Source organism: Phaethon lepturus, unplaced genomic scaffold, assembly GCF_000687285.1.
Source record: "Phaethon lepturus isolate BGI_N335 unplaced genomic scaffold, ASM68728v1 scaffold48443, whole genome shotgun sequence".
Taxonomy (NCBI): Eukaryota; Metazoa; Chordata; class Aves; order Phaethontiformes; family Phaethontidae; genus Phaethon; species Phaethon lepturus.
This window is the reverse complement of record NW_010530760.1, coordinates 1,476-25,100: the sequence shown is the minus strand read 5'-3', so window position 1 is coordinate 25,100 and position 23,625 is coordinate 1,476. Positions and strand designations below refer to the sequence as shown.

General features: G+C 39.1%; 1 protein-coding gene across 1 annotated transcript in view; it reads left to right on the top strand.

Moving 5' to 3' along the window:
- The window catches only part of LOC104618695 (early endosome antigen 1-like), a gene marked incomplete at both ends in the record, with an annotated part of 36,183 nt that extends 13,285 nt beyond the window's left edge, over positions 1-22,898 (top strand). Inside the window, 9 exons of the mRNA XM_010284353.1 lie at positions 9,960-10,087; positions 13,671-13,725; positions 13,864-13,929; positions 14,768-14,807; positions 15,365-15,372; positions 15,665-15,770; positions 15,857-15,978; positions 17,715-17,870; positions 22,782-22,898. Coding sequence (XP_010282655.1) covers positions 9,960-10,087; positions 13,671-13,725; positions 13,864-13,929; positions 14,768-14,807; positions 15,365-15,372; positions 15,665-15,770; positions 15,857-15,978; positions 17,715-17,870; positions 22,782-22,898 — 798 coding nt within the window. The remainder of the gene's footprint in view (positions 1-9,959; positions 10,088-13,670; positions 13,726-13,863; positions 13,930-14,767; positions 14,808-15,364; positions 15,373-15,664; positions 15,771-15,856; positions 15,979-17,714; positions 17,871-22,781) is intronic.
- Between the last annotated feature and the right edge of the window lie 727 nt (positions 22,899-23,625).

Here is a 23,625-nt window from a genome sequence, read left to right as displayed (position 1 = left end):
CTACACTTGATGTGTATTTACACTTTATTTTTGAAGGGAAAACTTAAAATTGTGGAATGTTATTCCCAAAGATGATGAAAGCCATCAATGCACTGATATCCTGGAGTTACTTGAGATCTGTTTGCAAGGGTGAAGTGTCACCTGTTGAAGTGAGCAGGATCTGTAGTAAAACTGGCCTGTGCTGCTCTCCTGGAGTGCTGAGGGACCTCCTCAGAGCCAGGGCAACTGGAGGCTTCACTTTTGATTGATTCCTCACTACCTCCTGTTGAAGCAGGGACCATCTGTAGAGAGCTCTGTTCGAGGTCAAGTCAGCTTTTTATTTTCGTTATTAGCCGTTCACAATGCAAGTGCCTTATTTGAATAAGATGTTACCTTCCAGTAACGGACTTTCCTGATGCGGTGATATCCGTAGATTGTGGATGTGAGCCATCAGAGGTGGTTTGGCTACCTGAAGAAGTTACTCTTTTATTTAAGTTGGGTTGTATTTAACATAGTTTCGTGGAGTTGACTGCAGGTTCTTGCCCACTTTGAGTTTTTGTTTTTCCACCATCAGTTACTTGTCAGTACTTCTTACTTGTCAATAGCTGATTACAACTTTTTAACTTGATAAAACATTAGAGTGTAGCCCATGAAATGCAAATTTAGTTGTTTCTAGCTGTTGCTGTTTCCTGTTGCTAAAACTGTGTTTCTTGGTACAGTGATTCAGGAAATATCTGGAAGAGGTGAGAAACAAAGAATGCTGATATATATCTTTTTTTTTTTTCCTGTTTGATCTTTTATTATATTAACATGCATAGAAGCATTGAAAAAGTGTGGAAATCTGTTAATCATTATCATCAATACTAATATGTAAAGTTTAAAATACTTGACTACTGAGAAGCTGATGGATTGCATTTGTTGATGGAAAATGATGGTTTGCATTTGTGACAAGCACATTGTGATCCTGAAGCAGCAACACTACCAGGTTGTCACCCTTCATCTTTGCCATTCCTGAGTCACCATTATACAGATATAATCTGTTATAAATGTCATCTTATGTGACAGACATGAAACATTGCAAAGTTTGGCTTACTTAGACTGGTGTTTGGCTTTCTGTTGCATATACTACTGTGAAAAATTCAAATACATTTTGCTGGAAACAATGCTGAAGCAGCTCCTGAGTTCAGTTTTTTTGCCAGTGAATTCTTCTCAGACATGGAGATAGGACACATTGCAAGGGCAGTGCTTGGTCACACTTTGTGAGACCTGAAAAATTGTCACTTTGTTGACAAAAACGTTAGTACCTTGCTTTCGATTCTGCCTATAGCTTTCTTCACTAAGCTGTCTTCCACTAATGCACCCTCCCAGCTGATGAAAATTTTAGTAAGTCAGGTCATTTGCCCCTCTGTTCTCCTTGCCCTTCCCTCCTCTCTGTCCTCCATGCAGTGAGAGTTGGTCTTGTTCTTCAGTCACAGGTGTCCCCTCCTGCAGTTTCCTAAAGTGTCTGATGTCCTGTCAGAAAGGAAAGGATGCTCGCCGCTTGCATACAGGCTTATTTATCATCTTCCTCTTAGACGGCTCTCTGTGCAGCCTTCATTTTTCAAACTAGGGATTGCACCATATGATAATCGGTGAAAATGACAGTGAAATACTTTCCCCTGAGCCCCAAGCAGTGATGAAGCCTTACTTTAAAAGATAGAGGCTTATTCAGCTGCAGGAACAACCACCAAAATGCTGGCAACTGTCTCTGTCCACGTGTAGCCAACTCAGCCAAACAAATGCTGGATGGAAGTCACACGCATCATCATGTTCCCAAACAGGAACATTGTTCCCCAACTTTCCTGTATACACTGGTGCCACTGACAAAAGCTGTGTGGCTTCTTCTGTTTTGTTTTCTTTTTCCTAAAGGAGTGATACATTTCTAAACAGTTTCCAGCATTTCCTGACTGTTTCTGTTGGATGCTTGGGACATCTAAGCAGTGAGTTAGTTAGAGAGGCTTAGTTTCAGACTTCCCTTCCTCGTTTCTCCTCAGGCATCGAGAAAACCTCCTGCAATGTTTAGAATGTAGTGACTATTAATATCTATTGTCTTATCTACAACTAGGCTAAATCTGAGACAATTTTTAAACAGTACTTTCTGGGTAGTCTTCATAACTTTCGATGCTGATGTTTTCTGAACAGACTTTTCATCGCAGGATTGCCTGGAGTGTAAATTGGCATACTAGTGCAAAAATGTGCAGGTTTTTTGCCTGTCTTTGAAAATACCTGATTCTTTATGGTGGGGTTTTTTTCCTACTTGTGTCTTACTGTAGATGCAATTGATTGCATCTTCTGTTTTTACGGATGCCCTTGGAACATTGCAGATTGGTTTTGTACGGAACATCATGTCAGTGCTTTAATGGTGATATTTTATTCTTTTTGCTGCTTTTTCAGTTTCTTCTCAAATTAACTTGTGGTGGCTGTTTTCACTTCAGTGGTACTTGCCTGCTTTGCACAGGAAGAAAAATCATTGGTTGAGCTACACTAGAACACTAATTTGCTGCAACATCTGAACAATCCTGAGAATGAAGAATTAGAGATACTAGTTTGATTTGACTTTGCCGTGTGATGTGACTTTTCTTTAAGAAATAGAGAATCTACTAGATTAGCATTTCTAATTCATGACAAAATTGTAGCCTTGTAGGTTGTAGACAGAATTGTAGTCTTACTCATCGATAGTAATAAAAACAGAAGAGAACTGAACTAGAAATTATGTTGGTTCTATTCTTCTCAGGAGGAATCCAGCTTCTTTTCAGGGAAGACATTGAGTCTGCAGTCTAGTATAAAATAAACTGTAGCAAGACAACTTTTTTCCTTTTTGTCCAGAAAGTTAAATACTTACTTGTAAAATTGAAATGGACTGCAGGTCTTAATTCTATAAACCATGACCTTTTTACCTGCTTTTTCTAATGATTAAATAGAGATGCTATCTGAGGAAGCTACTGTCTTACTGTTTATGTAAACATAGAGGAAAGGGCTTTTTCTGGTGGAAGGCATGGAAAAAATGTCAACTGGATTTTCCTTTTAACAATATGTAAAGTGGCCTAATTTATCTGTTCTTTAACTTAAAATGTCTCATGATATTTTTGTGTCAGACTTTTTGTATGTAAGACTTCAGAAATAAATTATGAAATGTGGTCTTGCCCTTGCTGTCTAGGCAGACAGTTTAATCTGCCTCTGAGAACTTCCTGGGGATTCAGTTAATTGCTTCAATATATATTTGGGAAATAAAACATAGAAACTACTTGCTACATCTTTAAGCTCTGAAACATCAGTATGTTTCTATCCTCTGGCCCTAAGTATATACAGTTCTTAACCTTCTGTCCTGTAAAATGTTTCAGTCTTTAAATCACTGTGTAACTGGGGAATATCTGAGTTTAAGCTTAGACTTACTATTAAAATGCTGTTGAAGACGTATATCTTCTACCAGGGAAGATTGTGGAGGTTCACCTGCAGTGGAAAAACGTGAATGGTGAATTTAGAAATTTTCTGAATATTCATGACATACAAAAACTAAAATCAAGTCCAGGAAAGTGTTTATGCCTCTGAGCACATGAACATGCCATACAGCTCTTGAACTTACTTTCAGTTTTTAAACGAGTTTGACTTTTTATTCACAGCATACAGCTTACCGTACCACTACAGTTGTGAAAGAGTTGTTAATGTAAGTCTGGATTCTGAGACATGGACTGACATAGGTCACGGCTGGAAGGTGTTACGGCTTTGGGCTTGAATCACAGCTATTGCTTTTTGTTCATGTGGCTCACTGGAAACAGGCTGTAGGCTTGAGTGCTGGCCCAGTATTTCTGGAAGGTCAAAGATGAAGCCCAGAAACTCTAATTTATTTAAACTTAAAGCCTGGTCGTGTGAATGCCAAGCATGCTAAAGTGCATACTGGACTGGGCTAAGCTGTCCTATAGCATGTGTGTGGTAAAATAGTCGCGCATCTTTTCCCTATGGTAAAAGTATCAATTATACTGAAATTATGTGAGGTGGTGGTGGTTTTTTTTTTGTTCACCACAGTACTTAAATATTTTCCAAGAAGAGTGTTTGTGGAATAAAATTGATTTGTCAGTGGAAAACAGCGAAGTTCCTTGGTTCTTTAAGCTTGATTCATGACATAATTGCTGGGATAAAGTTCAAGATGTTGCAGAAACTCTGTATTGGCAAATAGAGTTCTGTGTACATTATTCGTGCTCTATGGCTCACTACCACATACAGCTGTACATCAGCAGCAATCATAGCAGCCTAAATGGGACCACTTGTTCAGTTCTATGCAGTATTAAAATGGGATTGAAGAATAAACTAGGCAGTCATCAGGTATTTCAAGAGAATGCTAAGGAAGCTGGGTAGCTATGGCTGTGACCTTCAAACTTAAATAGGGTACCTTTTTTCCTGGACTCCAACTGTATGAGCAAATCTGAATTCCATTCTATAAAAACTGTTTTGCCCATGGGACTGTGCTTCAAGAAGTGTTGTCATCTTTCTGCCAGATAACTCCAGTTTTAATTTGTGAAAAAGGAGCTTCAAATAAAGTAAGCTGTGCTCTCACTCATTAATTACTTAAGATTTCATATTAGCTCTACAAAGGCCATTTCATTAAAGCTCTGGGGAGGCAAGAGCAGTTGGCAGATGAAGACAGATTTAATGCATGTATATGTAGGTGTCTCGGGCTCCAGTTATCGATGATGGAGCCCAGGGAGCTGTTATGCTGACCCTACATATGGTGTACATATTTGTTAGGTCAGCTGTCTAGTTTCTTCCTCCATTAACTGTGTTGAATAGCTCTCCATTGGTAGTGATTGGGGAGTAGACACCTACAGGTAAATGCTTGATTTTTTTTTTTAAACCTCAAGTGGGAGCCTTCAGCCTGTTGAGGGGTCTTTGAAAATCTTCAATTTTCTTTGCTAGTGAGTAAGGAAAATAACTGCTTTTCAAAATGCCTCATCACACCACACAATTAGATCAGGTTTATGCAGAATGGCAAGGAAAAAAAACATTACAAGTAAGACAATATTCTGAGAAGACTGAAATTTTCAGAAATATGTTTTTACACCACCACCCTATTCCCCCCCAATCCTACAGACTAATACAAGGAGAAGCCAGAGAAACAGATTCCATTCTGTCCTATACATTAATTTTTCTCTTATGTAAACTATTTCTGAATCAGTTTTAGAATAGTCTGAGGATTAGGAGGGCTCTGTGGTAGCCTGCAGTCAGGTCTGGTTGTGTGCCATGTGCCTGTGGGTCCGTGCCCCTGCTCGCGCTGGGCAGTGCGTTTCGATGTGGGAGGCCAAAGTTCTTCCAACAGTTAATAGCCCTGTAAATTATATTGGTACAGTAAAAATAAATATGGTTGTTCTTGTGGTAAGAGTTTCCTTCCAGTCTTGCTTTTAGCATCCTGGCATGCTTCCCAAAGAATACTGTATTAATGATTTGTACAAATATTAATGTTACCTGAAAGGAGTCATTTACCTCGTGTGACTTTTAGGAGAGAGAGCACTGAGAAGCTTAACTTTACCAGGCCTGAAAGTAAATCTTAGAGAGGAAAAGTAGCTACAAACATTCTTCTGCAGGCTTATTCGTAAGTCTGCCTTGAGAAAGGCAAGTAAAGAAGCCTCTGGTGCTTCCACAGAGTCCGAGGTCTTTGCTGCGATTTGGCATTATAACTCAAGGACATTATAACACTTTCCCACAAAACTTCTGTGTAGCAATTTCTGTTCTGCTGTGCGTGAAACTGGTGTGTTTTGGAGTCTTTGCACTGAGGAAGACCTGTTGGTGCTAGGCAGGGCTCTCAGGCATCCACCTGAAAGGAACATTTCCCTTGGGATCAGAAAATTGGCATTTGAAGTTCAGCACCTCTCTTGCTCCCGTTGTAATGCCTTGTCCTCTGGGCCAGGGGCTATTCTGAGCTGTAAATTGTGTGCTGACTGGTAGCGGCTTGTTCATGCGTGTGTATGGTGTTTTGGCTTGGACTCCTTTTTTACTGTTCTTGCTCTGTTGTGCTTCAGCAATTCTGTGGTGATCTTAAGAACTCTTTCCTGATAAAAACTTGTGCACGTGATGGTTGTGGTTTTATTTTTGTTTTCCATTAACTGACAGGCATCTGCAAAAAGCTTTGGATTCAATAAATTGTCATTTCCTGGTGAAAAGATTCTCTACTTATAAAAACAAAACCCAACTAATCACCGTTTAACTTCTTTTAAGCTCTTTGCTCCCTGTGTAAAGTGAAAGATAAAGCCCAATTAGAAACATCAGTTAGGGAGTTACAACTTAACGGTGCAGCACTATAAGGGCTATAAGTGATGTCTTTGCTTTTATTAAATGAAGAATATGCAATGCCTTTCACTTCTCTGTGGCAGTGTTTTATGCAAAGTAATTCCTAAATGCGTTTTAAAAGGAAACCTACCAAGTGTCTCTTGGCAGATACAGCCTTTTGAAAACTGTAACTGTGCATGTTTAATATGGTAGCTTCCTTCCTCAAATACAAAAACATTGCTCTTATTCTTGCTTCTCCTGTAAAGGAGTCTTAGTTAAGGCAGCCAAGTGCAGGCTTACTGTGAAGGACCCTCCACTCCCCCAGGTTGTGGTGACCAGTGTTACATTTTATGGTTGTAACTGCGTGATCTCTTTATCCAGGGCAGACATGGTCCCGATACAGGACTATCTTGCACTTGATATAAATTCCTGCAAACTAACAAAAATGCTTGCCAGATCTAAGCATCTCAGATCATCAGGTTTCTTCCCCTCTTCCTTCTTCTCACACATTTGTCTTTAGATAAGTAAAATATACTTTTGCATATATTTTCAAAATTCGTCTTGAGATGGTGCTGAGAGGGGTGTATTTTTATGGCTGCATTTATGTTTTTTTTTTAAAAAAAAGAGATAAAGTGAGAGACCCACTAACCCAGCTCTCCAAATAAGATTGTGTCCTGGGGCTAAGAGTTGCAGACCCAGGAAACCTCTATGCTTCTGTCTGTTACTGTCGGGTGCCCAGGAGGATCCCGACGATACTGATTTTCTTACTATAAAGAGAACTGAATTAATGCTGCTGACATCAGAGTTGACATCTGAATATTATCAGCCTGCGAGACACACTGGGTTCGTGCAGTTGAAGGCTCTAGTGTGTGAGCGGTGGTGCCTGCAGCTGGAGGAGCCGGCGTTCCTGCCCACCCCAGCTCTGCAGAGGGAAGGAGGGCATTTTCCCTGGCAAGGATGCCCCGTGGCAGAAGGGTTACATCTTACTCCTAGAGCTTGTGTGTCAGACCTCTAGGAAACGCTGCGTTAGAGTAAAGGGTGCATGTGAGAGCTGTAATCCAGCGCTGACACCAGCACTAGGTCCCCCCAAAAAGCAAGGCCCGCCGTGGTCGTGGCAGGGCTAGTGGAGAGGCTGGGGCTGGTGGGTGATGCAGTTTTTACCCCTGCCTGTGTGAGAGGAAGGGAGTTTCTACCGTAAAAAGGAGTTTTGTCCATGCTTCCCCCCTCTGCTGGTGACAGCACGCCTGCCTGTTCAGAGCTCCCGTCCACCCTGCGGGCTCTCAGCCGCAGCACGTTCCCTTGGCTTGGCAGCTCTGCTCTGCCTCTGGCTCCTCATCCTGGCAGCCACTGCCTCCACATCTGCCTGCCTGCCTGTCTGGGAAATCTTGGGCTTTGCCTAATAATTGAGACAAATGATTGATTGCTGTCCCCTCCAGCTAACTGCACATATAATCTATTCTTCCTCTTCTCCAGGACTCCTATTTCCACAGAATAAAACCCAACCACAAAACCCCCACAAAAATCCAAGAAAAGAAACAGACTTTGCTGTTTAAATGGAAAGAAATAAAGGGCAAAAAGAAGGAGAGGCCAGAGCAATTTTCTACACTCGTTCTTTCCAGATGCACTTACTGGTGCTAGGAGGAACATTTGCTTTTCTCTGTGAACAGCAGACCTTCCCATCACTGGGAAACTAAACTAAACATTGAGAACTGCTTGGTAGCATTCATCCCAAAAGGATGCTGTTGTAGCATGACTGTATGAGACTGACTGCTTTCACCTACTAGGAAGAATAAATCTCTTGCTTTTTGACCCTTCCTATAGTTCATTGCCATTGCTGTTTGCTGGGAATCTCCCTCTGGTTCTTTTGCTCAGAGTAACTGTCACTGCCATCATATAATTATATGCTAATTGTATCAGGTGAACATTACTGGGAACCTAGTACTTTAACCAATTTTCTGTACCCATTTTGGCATGTATACATCCGTATGTGTTAACTTGGTTTAATCTGGAGTGAATCTGCTGATCAATTCTGGAAGTAAATAAATGGTTGTAAAGGCTAAATGCCTGTTTTCTGCTTCGTAGGAAGTATACTGTTTTGTTTGATCTAGTTGTGCCAAAATTAGTCTTCAATACATGTGGTGGGTTTGACAAGCAACTGTATTTAGTTATTTATTTGTGAAACACTAAACAAGTAATAGCAGTTACGATGTCCCTGTTCAGTGCTCAGGAGCTCCGGCCACACCTGAGTAGCTGAACGTGATGGTTCTCCTGGGTTAAATCCATGTAAGTGTTTGGTTGTGGAATTCTTAGTGACTAGTAAAACAAAATACTGTGAATGTCAAGTTAGAAAATGAGTGCTATTGTGGTTATCAGCAGACACATTCAGTATGTTCATTTTGTGCTAATATTTAAAGTTTTGTGGCTTGTCTCGTAACATCCAAACACAAAGTTAAGAGAAGAAAAGGAGCGTCAAAACTCTTCATACATCCTTCAGAAATGGTACGGAAGCATATGTTACACGAAGTATGATAATCCCACAGGAGTACTCTCTCATCTTGGGTACTAGGGAGCTTTGGTTTAGCTTTGGAGTGCGCTATAATTTGTACAGGCATAAGGGACTTAAGGGTAACGTATAAATGTGCAAAAGTGTATTTGAGGTGTATTTAAGAAACTGGGCCTTAATCTCACTTACATGAGGTTCTCTCTGCACAGCTTGGAATTACAGGGAGCCTTTAACGTCACACTAAATTGTTTCCACCCACTCTGAAAGGTCTCTGTTTTGCCACTTATGGTGCTTATGGGCTGTAGCGTAAATGGGAATTGGGCTTGGAGTTGGCATGATAACCAAATGAGTGAAAAAACTATATATAAAGTCCAGCCCTTAAAAGCAGGTGTAATAGGTTGATAGATAAAATGAAATGGTTGGTACTTCTGATAAATGGCAGTTTGGACACTCCACAAATATTTAGAGGTACATAATATTTACTGTTTTCATTTGTCTGTGGGCTAATTGGTAGAGTGAGGGCATTGCTCTGCTAAATTTTCACTGTGGTAAGCCTGCAGTAAATATGCTGGAATGAAAATGGGTGATTTCTGATTCTTTAGGCTGCAGACATGTGATTTTCTCGAGGTAGTATTTCTCTGAATTGCATTCACTAATTAATTATATGCAAGGTAAAAAGTGGTTCTTAATCTTCTGTCTTATATTAAAATCAGTAGCTTAAATATGGTGGTAATAGGTGTATGAATAGCTGTGCTTTAGAGTGGGTTTTTGTATATCCTTTTTTTAAGGCCAATCTCCAAACCCTACCTCCGCTTTGGAAGAAGAATCTGATCTTATGAAAAGTTGTATGGAAAATTCTTTTCGGGGGGGGGGGGAGAAATTGCAGAGCACTCCTTCTGAAATGACTTCTTATTTTTCTAAATAAAAGTTTTGTTGCTAGTGTGTAATGCTGTTGGGGAAAAACCCCACTGAATAATGAAATATTACTTTTGTAGGCATTTTCTAACTTTTTAATTGCCAAAGCTGTTATCAGAGTGAGAAATAATTAGTGTGACTCTTAACAATTGTATTTGCTACCTTTTAGATGCACAAACAAAATTCAGAATTCTGTGTAAAAATAAGATTAAAAAAGAAATTTTTACTTCTCACCTCTCTTTTTTTCTTTTCCTTTTTATAATAGGGCTTTATTTGTCCTCTCTGTATGAAGTCTCATGGATCAGCTGAGGAGCTGTTCAAGCACTATGAAGCAGTTCATAATTCTGGCATTGATTCAACTCATGGAGGGGAAGGTCACCTGTCACTGGAAAGGTGCAACAGTAATGCTTTGTGCATGTGCTTTTGTGTCAATGTTGGGCTGCTTCTAATTACACTGAAGGCTGTATTAATTTGAATGCTTAATTACATGGTCAAGTATTTAAATGTTCATGCCTCATGTCCAACTACAATTAAAAAGCAGCTTGAAACTTACATTGGCTGATATTGATCTGGCAATAAATGAAAATCAGATACACATGTTTATATTGTTAATTAAATCACCTGTTTCTCATGCAGCTGACAATACAATATTACAGACTGGAATGATTTTTAGGAGTGTGGCAGAAAGAATGTAAGTTCCTCCTAATTTCTGCCATAGAGTTGAAATTTCATCTTTTGAGGGTTGGGGAGGACAACAGTGAGGGTAGAGAAGAAACCTGTTTTTGTCCCTGGGTAGCTAGGTTATTTACTGGGTAATTATAACATCAGTATTTGCCTAAGTAGGTTCCCATATTACCTAGTTATTTGCAAATCTGAGAAGTTTCTGTCTGCATCACTAATTCTCCTTCTGTGTTCCAGAAACTCTATGCTGATCTTCAGAAATCTTCACTAATTTATTTAACTGTTTGGTCAAAACTATATTGTTAAATATATTCCTAGGGAACATATCAGGTTGTTTTATTTTTAAGACCAGTGGTATGCAGCAGGAACTGATAATGCAAAACTTTCCCTAGAAAAGTTTAACTGAGTTGTCTGCCTGTGGTGGTTTGGGGAGCTTTTTCATAGGGGTAAAATTTATGTAGGTTTCCTTTTGCTTCCTGCTAGTTATTTTTCTGTTCCCTGTTTAATTTGGACTGTTGTAAAACTCGAGAGAGTGGTTCTTTGGTGAGAAAACAGTGTGGAAGGTAACATATTTCAGTTGTTACCTGAAGGAAGATCTGTATCTCCCCAGGGCAGAGCTGGCGAGCCAGTAACAGCCAACATTAGCAGAGGCCATGTCTTCATGCATGGACGGGCCCTTCCTTCTGGATAGCTGCCTTCGTTCCAGCTGCTGCAACAAGAGAAATCAAAATTGGGGCTTTGTATAGGAGAATGTGGTAGGGTACTAGTGGAGTTGTATTGGGTTTCCTACATGCACATTTATTCAAGAATGAGTATTTCTTCTCTGTCTGATTTAAGCCTTTTTGCAGTGATATAACTTAGACCTGAAATGATATTCTTAGTAGAATAATAGCATTCACATGGGAAAATTAATTGGTTGTAACTATTTTGTTTATATAGTTTATGAAAGATTTATTTTTATGCCTGCAAGTTTCCAATGTCAACCAGATGTTGGCTGGTGAAATTTATTTATTTTGTTCCTGGTTCTTGACAGTTTAAGGACAAGTGGTTTTGTTTTCTCTCATATAATTGAAAAGCTGGACAAGGTCAGGGAGTTTGGATGGAGTGAAGGGGGTCTGGTGAGAGCTGTTGTGTAACACATGAGGTATTTCTTCTTATTAGTGTGGCATTCTTTAATGTTTCTCAGTTGCATGGTTGGTTGAGAAAACTCGCATTCAACATAAACATGTTTTTCCAAGTTTTGTAATACCGCATTAAAGAAATGTTGCAGCCTGCAGCAGGGTGCCACTCTGTTACCAGTTTAGGGGTGAAGCTTACATGTAATTCATAGGACCAAGATTGGGAGGTGAACTTCCTCATTTCGTCAACAGAGAAAGCTAGGTACTATGAAATACATTTGTGTCCGTTTCCCCCCAGTAAACTACCGTAATTAAGTGCCAAGAGTAAATTGTGTAACCACCCCCAGCGCGATTCAACAAGGCCTTTGGGACTCGGTGGTGGGATGGAGGCACCGGCATTATAGATGGGGAACGGAGTGGAGCATAAGGAAAAGCTAGTAAGGATTTGCCAGGTGGTGAGGCTCAGATGTGCTGAGGGGAGGAAAGGATTGTATGTTAGAGTGCCCTAGCAGAAAGGGAAATTTGGTGAGGATTTGGATGACAGTAAGAAAAACAAAGTTATGGCGTTTACAGTGATCCCTTATGTGTACCATCCCCCCTTAATTTTCCACTGGTCAGTTAAACTGAATTTAGGTTTCATCCTAAAACTGTCAAGCAGAACTGTGTTGGAAATATTGAGACAACTAGTGTAGAAGGGTCCTTACATTACAAACTCTCTCTCTTCCCCTTCTCCCCTCCTCCTTCCCCTCTACTACAAACTATTTTTATACAGCTCAAAACCTTTTATCTGCCTTGAAGACCAGAACATCTTACCTGCTTTAGTATTGCAGATCTGGTATATGTTCAGGCCCAACTTCAGTATACTTATCTTCTTCACCTGCCTGAATTTCATTTATAATCTTAGGTGTCAGTATCAGCTGATTTACTTACTCTTTCTTATACTGGTGAGAAAGCTGCTCTCTCTTCTCCACCCACAGCCAATGTATGAGTTTTGGATTACAGCTTCAACCCATCTCAGTAAAGTTGTATTTGTGAACCTCCAGTAAACAGCAGAAAATCTTCCTCTGAAAAAAATTAGCCTCCCAATATCCCATGTTTGTTTTGCCGTTAAAAATTGATCCACCTTGGAGTCCTTACTTCACTGGTTCAAGTGCAGGTGTTTCACTTGCTTCTTGATGACCCTGACCTGATGTTAATATGCTAATGTAGATTGAATCTATTCCTTCACAGTCTATGCTTTGGGTTTTTTTTTTTCCTCCTAAGTATGAGATAATTTAAAAGAACATCTCTGGAGGAGGAGATAACGCAGCACAGCAGCAATAAAATTGTATGCTGTAAAACTGAGAGAATTTGTTGGCATTGTCACACACACACACACATATTCTGAGTACTCCTCAGTGTTGCCACTGTACAAACAAAAGGTATGTTTGCAATATTTTAATGAGCTGTGTATTCTAGATGTGGAGTGTCAGTATCTCAGTAGTGCAACATTATCCTTGTATGTATAGTTGTGCAGTTCTGTAAAGACTTGCGATTTAGAAGGGTGCTGTCTAAATCAATTGTAGCCTTGGATCTTGTGTTCTTCCATGGCTGGAGGCTTAAGCACGAAATCTGAGAATTTAAAATCCCAAGGCTTTAAACATTCAGACCATTAAGTGAGTGTGTCTGTGGGGCATACCGAATCGCTGTGTGGATGAAAAATTATGTAACTGCATATTTCAAAAGGAGTAAGATAGCATGCTGTCTCTTAGCTGTGTTCCTTTACATGATACGGGAAGTGAAGGAGAATAGACTGATCCTTTTCATAAGAAGTCATGCAAAACAATTAAATGTCCCAGTGCACAGCTTTGCCATTCTAAACTTGTGGTGGAGCTGATGCACCAATTTAGAGTTACATTCTGTTTTCATGAGACTTTTTGCATATCTCTTTCTTTACTTATCCAATTAATATATTTCGCAATTTTCAAGCAATGTGCAAAATGAACTAATAAGTATCTATTAATCCAGTTTGTTCCAAGTTTCAAAAAATCTAAAAATAACCGTAATTATGTGAGTTATATTTAATTAGTACTTGGCTATCACTCCAGTTATTTAATACACGTTACAACCTGTATGTAATTTACAAAATATAACCACTGCGTATTCATTTTCTCCACTCTGTGGATATATTTATTCAGAGATGAAGTATCACTGCTCCGACAAGAAGTCCAAGACTTGCAAGCTTCGTTGAAGGTCGGAAATGTATTTTACTTGCACTTGGCTCTTTGTTTCAAATTGCAAAGTGTTGCCCTGTCTGAAGCAACCAAATTTACAGTTCTCTCCCTCCATCTCCTTTTTTTTTTTTTTTTTTGGTGTGTTTTTTCCCCCTAGGAGGAGAGGTGGTATTCAGAAGAGCTGAAGAAAGAACTAGAGAAATTGCAGGGCCAGCGGCAGCAAGTAATTGCTTTAAAATACTTGAAGCAGGTTTATCATCAGCATTGACATTGAAGATTAATACCTTTTTTGTAAGGCACGTGGCCTGATTTAGTTAGTTCCATAACTTGAATATTGACGTGTTCTTGACAACAAAGCTGATTATCTCTCCACAATGTAACTGTGTATATATATCTGAAGAACAATGTCAGAATAGATAATGATTCTTCCATACTACTCACTACAAGTTCAGTTCAGACTTTTCCTTCCATTGGGGTTATTCAGAACCAGTTTGTTAAAGAAAATAAATCGAATGTGGTGTTTCATCTGTTACGTGAAGGGGCGATGGGGTCTTTCTTGTAAGAACTTTTGGAGAACAGTAGTGCGATTTCACAGATGTCCAGATGAACCGAACAAACAAGAAAAGGCAAATTGTGGTGTGTTGTACCCTAAGGAAGCTCTTAACTCCTTTTGCTACTATGAGTTACTCAGATACTGAATTGTTAAAAACCTCAGAAATTGCTTTCTGGCAGAATGCCTTCTTAGAATGTATTTAATGATGTCTATAGCCTCCGTTTTTAGGGCAGATTTCAATATTGAGGAAAGGGAGGGGGAGGGGATTGTTACTGGAGTCTTGCAATCTGTAAGCCTGATAGTGTAGTGATACATGAAATGGAAAATCATCTTGGCCCTTTCCAGTCTTCCAGATATAACTGATTGAAATCAGGTATTTTTATACTGCTGTGCAATATTTGAGCACAGAATTCTTTATTTCCCCATCTTTTCCAAAAATGGAATGAACTTTGGAAGTAGTAGTTTTTATTCCTACTGTCTAATGATGCATTTATTCTGTTTTCTTAAGGATTCTAAGTCTGATGGATTGACAACGGCTACATCTACAGGTGGCTAACATTTTATTACATTAATTTCTGCACTGTTCTGGAATTTCTGAAAATTTTTTGAGTAGCTTTTAGGTTTATGAAAAAGCACTTTTGGTAAACTAAAGAGCTAGAAAGCTGGAATGGTACAATTACTGGGAAAAAAGCTCATTGGGAGTGCTCAAGATAGATAGCTCTTGATAGCTATAGTCTGGGGAAATGTTCCAGAGGCTCGGGGTTTGTAATTTTTAGAAGTAAGACAGGAGTTTTCCTGACTCTGAAAGCAGTTCTCATCAGTAGTTTTCAACATGTTTTTAATCATTTCATGTATTCAAGCATTCAGTACAAGTCTTTTGCTGAGAAAGACAGTGATTGTTGATATTTAAACTATAGCATTTGTCAGTGCTGATTTTATTTAATGTTTTTCTGTACTCATTGCTAGCAAAGAAAACAATGAATGTTTTTGTTTGTTTTTTTGTTTTGCAGACCAATAATTTTTGCTCTGTTTTTCTCCATGAAGCACTCATGGAATAAAATTGTCCTAATGTGTGCATAAAATATCTGACTGATCATGATTAAAGAGCTTTCAGTTGCAGTTTGGGGATCAGAATTCAGCAGCATGTTGCAGTGATCTGAAGGTCTATTTGTGACCTGTGAAAACCAATAAGTACTTAATCCTTCAGAGTGCTCAACTAGTGACAAGTTCCAGCATCATGCTTGTAGATATTTAACTTCAGTAAAGTAGTTCATTTTGATAAGCTAATTGGATGTTAAGTGAACTTAGATTACTTATTTACCTGCTGTGATTCATTACAGGCATGAGTAAATGTGTTGTCCTAGCTCTTCCAGAAAATAATACTGTTCTTTTTGTGGAAATAGAGTCATTAGAACGGCAGCTAGAAGAGATCCAAGTAGAAAATTTTAACATTAAGCAAATGAAAGACTTATTTGAGCAAAAAGCAGCACAACTGGCCACTGAAATTGTGGGTGAGTATCTTAACATGAGGTCTGATTCTGTTCTATACTTGTGCAACTTGTGCAAGTGTTCATTTATTCAGCTTCCTTCTTATTAGATCTAAAATCAAAGTATGATGAAGAAATCAGCCTTCGGGAGGGTGCAGAACAGAAAGTGACAAACCTGACACAAGAACTGCAGAAGGAGAGGAGTACAGTGGAAGACTTAAAGACAGAGCTGGTATTCACATCATACTAACGTTTTTGTTATTTTCAAATCAAGGGAGGGATATCCTTAAATGATTGCAAATGCAGTTTTAAAGCAGTCAAACTCTGTTGAACTTGGAGATGTCTGCTTGTGGGCCGAAAAAATTCAGAACACCATTGTTTCTGATCTGTTTCACTGACCTACATTTTCAGTGTTTTTCCAGTGAGGAAATATAAGTAGCGTCTGACTTCTATATTTAAATTTACCCTGCATTATATTATAGTCTGCTTGTTTGATGCTCTACCCTTCAGCAGTTTTGCAGGGGATCACACGTATAGATGTGCTGAGCAGGCCTCTACTTGGAGCATGCCAGTACTGACTTCCATAGCTGTCGTTACATCACCCCTTTTTCCGTGAGGTGTTACGCTCTGACTGTCTCTGGACAGCTGCATTCATAAGAAGTGCTCGGAGAGTTGTTTTGTGACATGGTGGCTGAAAGGCTGGCAGCTGTCATCACCATGCCTATGTTGATGTTGTCCCTCTTGCACTTGGCTGGTAATACCGATGTGTGTATATTCCAGCATTTTGTCTCCTGGTGACTTTTATGTACAGCCGTGACTCCAGGGAACAATCCCAGTGACTCAGCAGTCATGCTGCTTCTAAAGCAGTAGTGAAGGATACTTCCTAGCTTCTCATTTGTCTTCATTCCTCCACTCAACAACTGCTTAGACTCTGGAGGAAAGTAGGACTCATTTATCCCACTTCTTGCCTGCCCTGAAGGGCTCATGAGTCCTGCTTGGCCCTGCACAGCCACAGGACCTATCCATTCCTCTCTATATCTGTTTAGGTGTTTCTTGTCCTCCTTTGTCTTTCTGTGTTCTTACCCTTTTTCCTGCACTTTTTCTCGTCTAGATGCCTGCACTTCCTTTCCTCTATGTTCTTTGGTGCCCAGTATTGCCTTTCCCTTCCCCTCCATAGCTTTTCACTTTGAGGGACAGCATGGTGTTTTAGGTGTAATTACCAACAGATGTTGCCTATGGGTCTGGTATAAGGCATGTCTGACAGTACCTTCAAGACTTTTCCTTCAGCTGCCCTTTTTTTGTTTGTTCTTACGGTTTTCTGAAATATCTCTTGAAGACAGAGACAGTGTCATTATAGAAGTCTGTGTAGTACTGGACTGTTCTGTGTCTCAGTCCTGAGAGGGACTTGCGAGTATTGCAGCAATATAGTATTATACAGTAATTTCTTCTGTAGAGTGGTGGAATCAGTACAGGCTACTTCTCAGGGAATTATGAGTTCAGATAGATTTCCTGCATAGAATCCCTGTCACTTCAGTGTTTTCTCCCAGGGAAGGTCTCCCTCCTGTACCCAGCCATTTGCCTACATGAAAATAATAGAAATTTAATCATGGAGACCTTATCCCATTTGTCAGATTTGGTTAAAATCAATCAACAACTTCAACATTTAGTAGGCCAGAACTGACAACCAGTCATTAAATCCTGTTTCTTTTGGGAGTGATACATCCTTTTCTGTGGGTTTAGTTTTTGGCTTTGCTTTTTTTTTTTTGTTTTGCATTTGGGGTATTTTTTTTGGGGGTTTCTCTCCCCCTTTCCTTCCCTCCCCCTTCCTTTCCTTTTTCCACAGCTGTAACACTGTGTGTGTCACCCTGCCTATAAATTGACAATCTGTAAGACTTTTAGAGATTACATTGACAGTGGAAGCATGTCTGCGAACAGCATGTCGCTCATTGCTGCTCTTCTACTTTTCAGCTACAAAGGCCTGGTGTGGAAGATGTGGCCGTCCTGAAAAAGGAGCTGGTCCAGGTTCAGACGCTGATGGACAAAATGACTCTGGAACGTGAGCGAGAATCTGAAAAGCTGAAAGATGAGTGCAAGCACTTACAGGCACAGCAGGCTAACTCGGAGGTAATAGTCATACCTAAAATATGTGTGTTAGCTTTGCCATGATTTTCATATGAAAATGGAAAGTGTTAATTCTTCATAGTGAAAAAGCCTCTTTCTTAACAGAATCTTCTAACTTATCTAATAGACATGTTTCTTCATTACAGTAAATTGCCTAATTCTGTCAATATCTGCCCTCCAAAAGCCCTCATGCTTTTTGTTGCAAAACCTTTCCTTGGCATAAAAAGTTATTACAGGAGCCCAACAGCAGAGGAAAAAACCTTCTAGCAGAGCTGTGCTCTTTCTATTGGGAGAGACAAATAGAGCAGTACCTGCGTGAGTGAAAGAATTGTTTCCCATATTGAGCTACATGCAAATAGAAACAGTTGTTACTGAAAATGATGGTTAATATTTGAGTTGATGTGTCTGAAAATGGATGCTAGAATGATAAAATGTATAAAAAAAAATGCTTAATACAAAGTAGATAATAATTTGAATGTTCTTACAGGACATACATAATTCTTGAACTTACACAAGATTTAAAAATCTCAGTGGCTGTTGTAAACTGGTTTTCATTTTTGTTTTTTCTAGTTTTCAATGTCAAATAGGAAGACTTTTTACACTTAATATTTATTGTAGGAATATTTTGTGTGTAAGGTACAAATCTGTTCTGCACACATGTGCCCCCAGTCCACTGCATAATGGCCTCCAAGTGTTCCCTGTTACCCACTAGAGCAGAAAGTGAGTTGACTGCCAGGCTTCACCATGTCTTAAAGTCAAGATGTCAAGATGTCACCTGTAATCTGCTTCCGGGCAACACCACCTTGGTTTTCCTCTCTTTGTTGCTGCAGTCTAGAAAATAAAATCTATTGTTCTCATGTTAGTTTTTTTTCCCTCCATATTTTCCTGTATTTGAACTTTTAAAATTCATCCCATTTAAAAGGGACTTCACTGTCTACTTGATTTGCAGAATATGCTGGTTTCTTCAGAAGTATTTTGTGAAGGCTTGCCCTCTGCTTTGGCTGAGTTGGTGGAAGAAGTTTAAGTTGCTGGTGGGAGATTTGTAAATATTAGCCCTTTTTTGTTATTATTGCATATAGAATTGATGATAACTCCATGTTTAAGGAAGCAAAACTAAGTGCCTCTCCCATAGCAAATAAATACTCAGTTTTCTTGGTTTTGATTCCTCTGCTTTTCCACCAGTGAATGCTTCCACTTCCATGCACGATGGAGAAAAAGGGATTTAACAGCTCTGACTTGGATCTTTCAGAGGGTACTTGACTCTTGAACTGTCTCAGATGCCTCCTGGCTAAAGCCTGTTTGATGTTGACTATCATGACAGTGAGGGAAATCTCTGACACAGATAATGGCAAGAAATCCTAATAAAAATCCAGCATCACCAAAAAGGCTTTTGTCTAACGTATAATTTATTCTACTGAGGAGCTGGTAAATCCATACCTGCAGAAGAATTCTCTTGCTGGGTGTTGTCACATCTCACTAGTAAGTTGGTTGGTATAGTTTTATTAACGAATGGCTTGACAGTGTAACCATCTTAACTGAAGACTGTCAGCTGTGTTCGAGAACTTTTAATTTTGCGCTCTCCCTTTTTTATTGTCCCATACCAATACAGTAATGCCAGCAAAACTTGTCAACGCAGGGCTGTGGTCCCTAGTGAAGTGGGGTCCTTGCAGAATTCTGCCAGCTAACATGGGGGAACGCCTGGAGTTTCTGTAGAACTCCTAGTATGCTCTGTCCTGTTGAGATTTGGGGATGTGAAGGATTCCAGATATCTTGGTATTCTGGGGTTTCATGTGCCCTAGATTTCCAAACTGCAGTTTTAACTTTATTCATTTGCATTGCAGAGCTTTAGAGAAGCGCTGCCCGGCATTATTCTAAACTCCTTAGAGCTTTCCCTTCTGCCTTTCCCCCCCAACAGATAAGTTGAGCTCCAGAAATTGTACAAGGGTACAGTATTGTACTAAACATGAATCTACCATTGTTTTCAAGTTAAAATTATGTATGCCAAGAGCTTCATCAGATGTGAAAAAAGGAATATCACAGTTGGAGTTATGAATATAATGTGGTTATGTGGCCATGTAAGTTGCTGCATAATTGTAATTTGGTTTTAACTGTGAGATCCCACAACTATGCTGCAGAATTTAAATTTCATTTCAAAGTACTGTCTCTGTAGTCTTTTGTGGTTTGGGATATTTAGTTTTCATGTGAAGATAAAATGACATGGTGACATGGGCGTAACAAAAATCATCTTAAAACTTTCTCACAGAAGCATAAATTGCTCCTCTTCCCCCAAATTAGGTATGTTTAAGTTTTGACATAACTAGCCATTTTAAAATGTAACTTTAAAGTGCAGCCTTTGACTGGAAAAAAAGACAAATGAAGAAGGTTTTTTTCAGTCCTCCTGGAAGTAACGGCAGATGGGGGAGAAGGCTGCACAATGCCTTTAGCTGTTACTATGTGTTCATGTAAGAAGTCCTAGATGTATGGAAAGATTATAAACTACATTGCAGGAATTATAATAATATCAGATGTCTGTGTAGTATCATCAGTGTGTAGGCTGAACCAGAGAAGACCAAGTTGCTGCGTGACAGAACATGGTAAGCAGTGTCAGTCTGGTTCTTCTCAGAAATGTTCCTGCCTTCTTTGCTTAATTCCAACATATGGCAACAGTAGCCCAAGACATGTTTGAAATAAAAGCTTTTCTGTTGATGTAATGTGACAGATCAGACTTGAAAAAAATAAAATTACTCAAAGTCATTGTGGTGAAAATTTTTCTACTTTTCTTAAAAAACCCACAATTGTGAAAAGTGTTAACCATAAGAAAACAAGAAATCAAAATCCTTTATTGGCAGAATGGGTACAGTCCTGACCGTAAAATTTTACTCAAGGGCTGAAAGAGTAAAGTGGTTCTTACGCCATCCTTGGCTATTTTGCCAAGCTGGCTGAGGATACATATATTAATACTGGTTTCCAAAGTGAGATGTCTTTCAAATAAGTTAGATTTATGATGGGGGTGAAGAGAATAACAAAGATCATCTTAACGCTATATGAGCAAATGCTGCAGGAGAGGGCTATGAAGAATACTATAGCTCTACAATGGTTGCCTAAATATGTTCATTGTTGTCCCTTTTTTTTTTTTTTTATGTTTTTGTTGGGTGTTTATGCCTTATGTCAGAGTTGCACCTGAAACTCTGGTGTCTGTGTATCTCAAATGAGTGTTCATTCTGAGATACTCCTTCCGTGTTTAATTTCTCACTATAGCTGCTCCTGCATGGTAAACACATTATGAAAACAGCTGCACTGCTGTGGAGCTAAGCATTTCTATGAATCTCTGCAGACTGGGATTTGTTTCACTATCTGATAAATCTTCATAAAATCCAGGGCCTAGACTTGATTCTTGAGTGCAGAGTAACATTAGTAGCTTAAATTATGGGTAAATTTAATAAAGCCAGGACCGTTGTTTGTTTGTTTTTTTTTTTCCCCCACTAAGCAAAGGCATTAAAACACCAGAATATATTTGAAAACAAATTTGAGAGAGTGCGTCTGCTAACAGCTTTTGTGACTGCTTGTTTTGGTCTTTCATACATCCATTTTATTTTTTCTGCTTTCTAACGGAGACACTTAAATTTGAGGTAAATTTTTTTGAAAGCTTCTTATTCTTGTAGTAGTCTGTTGTATCAGGATAATTTCAAGAGTATGTTAAACAGATGCATTCCTGTTTGCTTATTGCTTCGTTAATCATACAGACACATCATCCAGACAGTATCAGGAATGAATATTTATCCATGATATAGTTCAGTGTTAAGAATGAATTGTGGGACTGGCTTATTGAATTGTGAATGAGAGAAATGTATCTTTTATGCATACAAATTGCGCTTCTAGTTCGAAAGGTTGCAGTGGTGTCCTTAGCAAGCTTCTGCCCATTTCTGCATTACCTTCTCTCAGTAGTGAAATATCTGTACTCTGTTTTCTGAGAACATCCTGGATTCTTTTTCTGCCAAAGATGGATCTCAAGGATGTGTTTTAGCCAACAGCTCTGTAATGAAACAGCCTTGCAAAGCACAGCTTACAGAAAGTCGGAATTAATAACTATATGTAGTCATATAAAGTGTTCATATGTTCTCTTGGGTCTTCCTTTTTCTGTAGGAAGGTTGTAAATAGTATGCTTATTGCCTGCTACTTGTGTTCTACTGCTTTAGTTCATTCTTGAATTCAGTATTTATACCTTTGTGCTGAAATCTGTGGTTATGAGAACAGTAGGAAAGGAAACTTCTTTAAAAAGGTCACTGTTATATAGTGTATTCATAGCGAGTGCATTCATTCACAGCATGCTTTAGGGCAGCCATTGTTACCCATCTAAAGTGCTTTTCTTGTTTGCTTTCATTACTGTACAGTCATTTCTATACCAATCCCATTTAATGGGGTGGTATTGTTACCCTGATTATGCTGACCTACAGGGTTGATGGGTCCAAAAGTCACACAAGTTTGCATAAGATGCCAGACTTGCGTCTAGTGCCTTTTCCACTACATTTCCCTTACCAGGAAGGCAAAGCTTTTGGCCGTGTAACTGCAATGACTTGGGAGGTTTTCACATTGAGCTAGAACTGTGATAACGATTAATGGATAATCTGTTGTGACTTTCATCGGTTGTGTGCTCAGCCTGGCGTTATCTATTGGACTGGGGCAAATTTATGTCTTCTGAAATAGGACACGAATGAATCTCAGCTGGGAAATTCTGTTCAGTGGTACTTCTATAGCTGATGATTCTCTGAGATGAGTTTGCAGGTGATTTTTTTCTGAAGCTGTTTATTTGTATACAAGATGCCTTTTATTTTGCTACCAGACATCTTGCTTTTCATTGCGTTATGCATGCGAAGCTTTGTTTTTAAATGTGGGTTTTTCTGTTTGTGTGTTCAGGCTACCATTAACCAGTTAAGAGCTGAACTTGCCAAAGGACCTCAGGAGGTAGCTGTGTATGTTCAGGAGCTGCAAAAACTTCAAAGTTCAGTCAAAGAGCTAGAACAGAAAAACCAGGTGAGAGTGCTGTTATTTCTTATGCTTGTCAGCTCACATTAAAATGGAAACACGTCACACATTACACTAAAGACTGTAACAAAACACTTGGTGTTGCGGAAGTTGAGAATTCCTTTGCCATTTTGCTTAATATGAGGGATATCATAATGTACAAGCAAACACTGTATTTTAATGATCATCAGTATGTTACAACTGAAATTCTCAGGGTTGTTATGCTTGCAGGTTTCTAATTGCTGCAGTTTATGCTTACCTCTCATTAAGCAGTATTGCCATCTCACACATTAAAAGAAAAAAGCAGTACCCTTTGATATATTACAACGTTTGCCTAAAAATCTTAATTCAGAAGACATTTTGAGCTCTCTTGGTTTTCCAGTTTCTTAGCTTTCAGATTGTACTCCTGTCATGTTTTCTGGCTGTTTATCAGAGTAATGAATGGTAGAAAATGGAAATTCCAGAAGCTTCTCAGCTTATAAGTATTCCTTGAGAGCTTTTATCAAAGCCCTGTGAGCTTGCTGTGTTTTGTATTTGCATTAAGAAAGCATGTGTTATGGGGTCATAAATGCAGATAAGGAGTGAAAGGAGACAAGGAGAAAGTTGTATGCTGCTTTTTGTTGCGTGTATATATAACACTGTATATGAACTGTGCACATTACATATGTCTATTTACCAGCAACCTTGTCAATCTTTGAAAATAAGAAAGGACAGAGACCAGTGTTAATGTAATCTA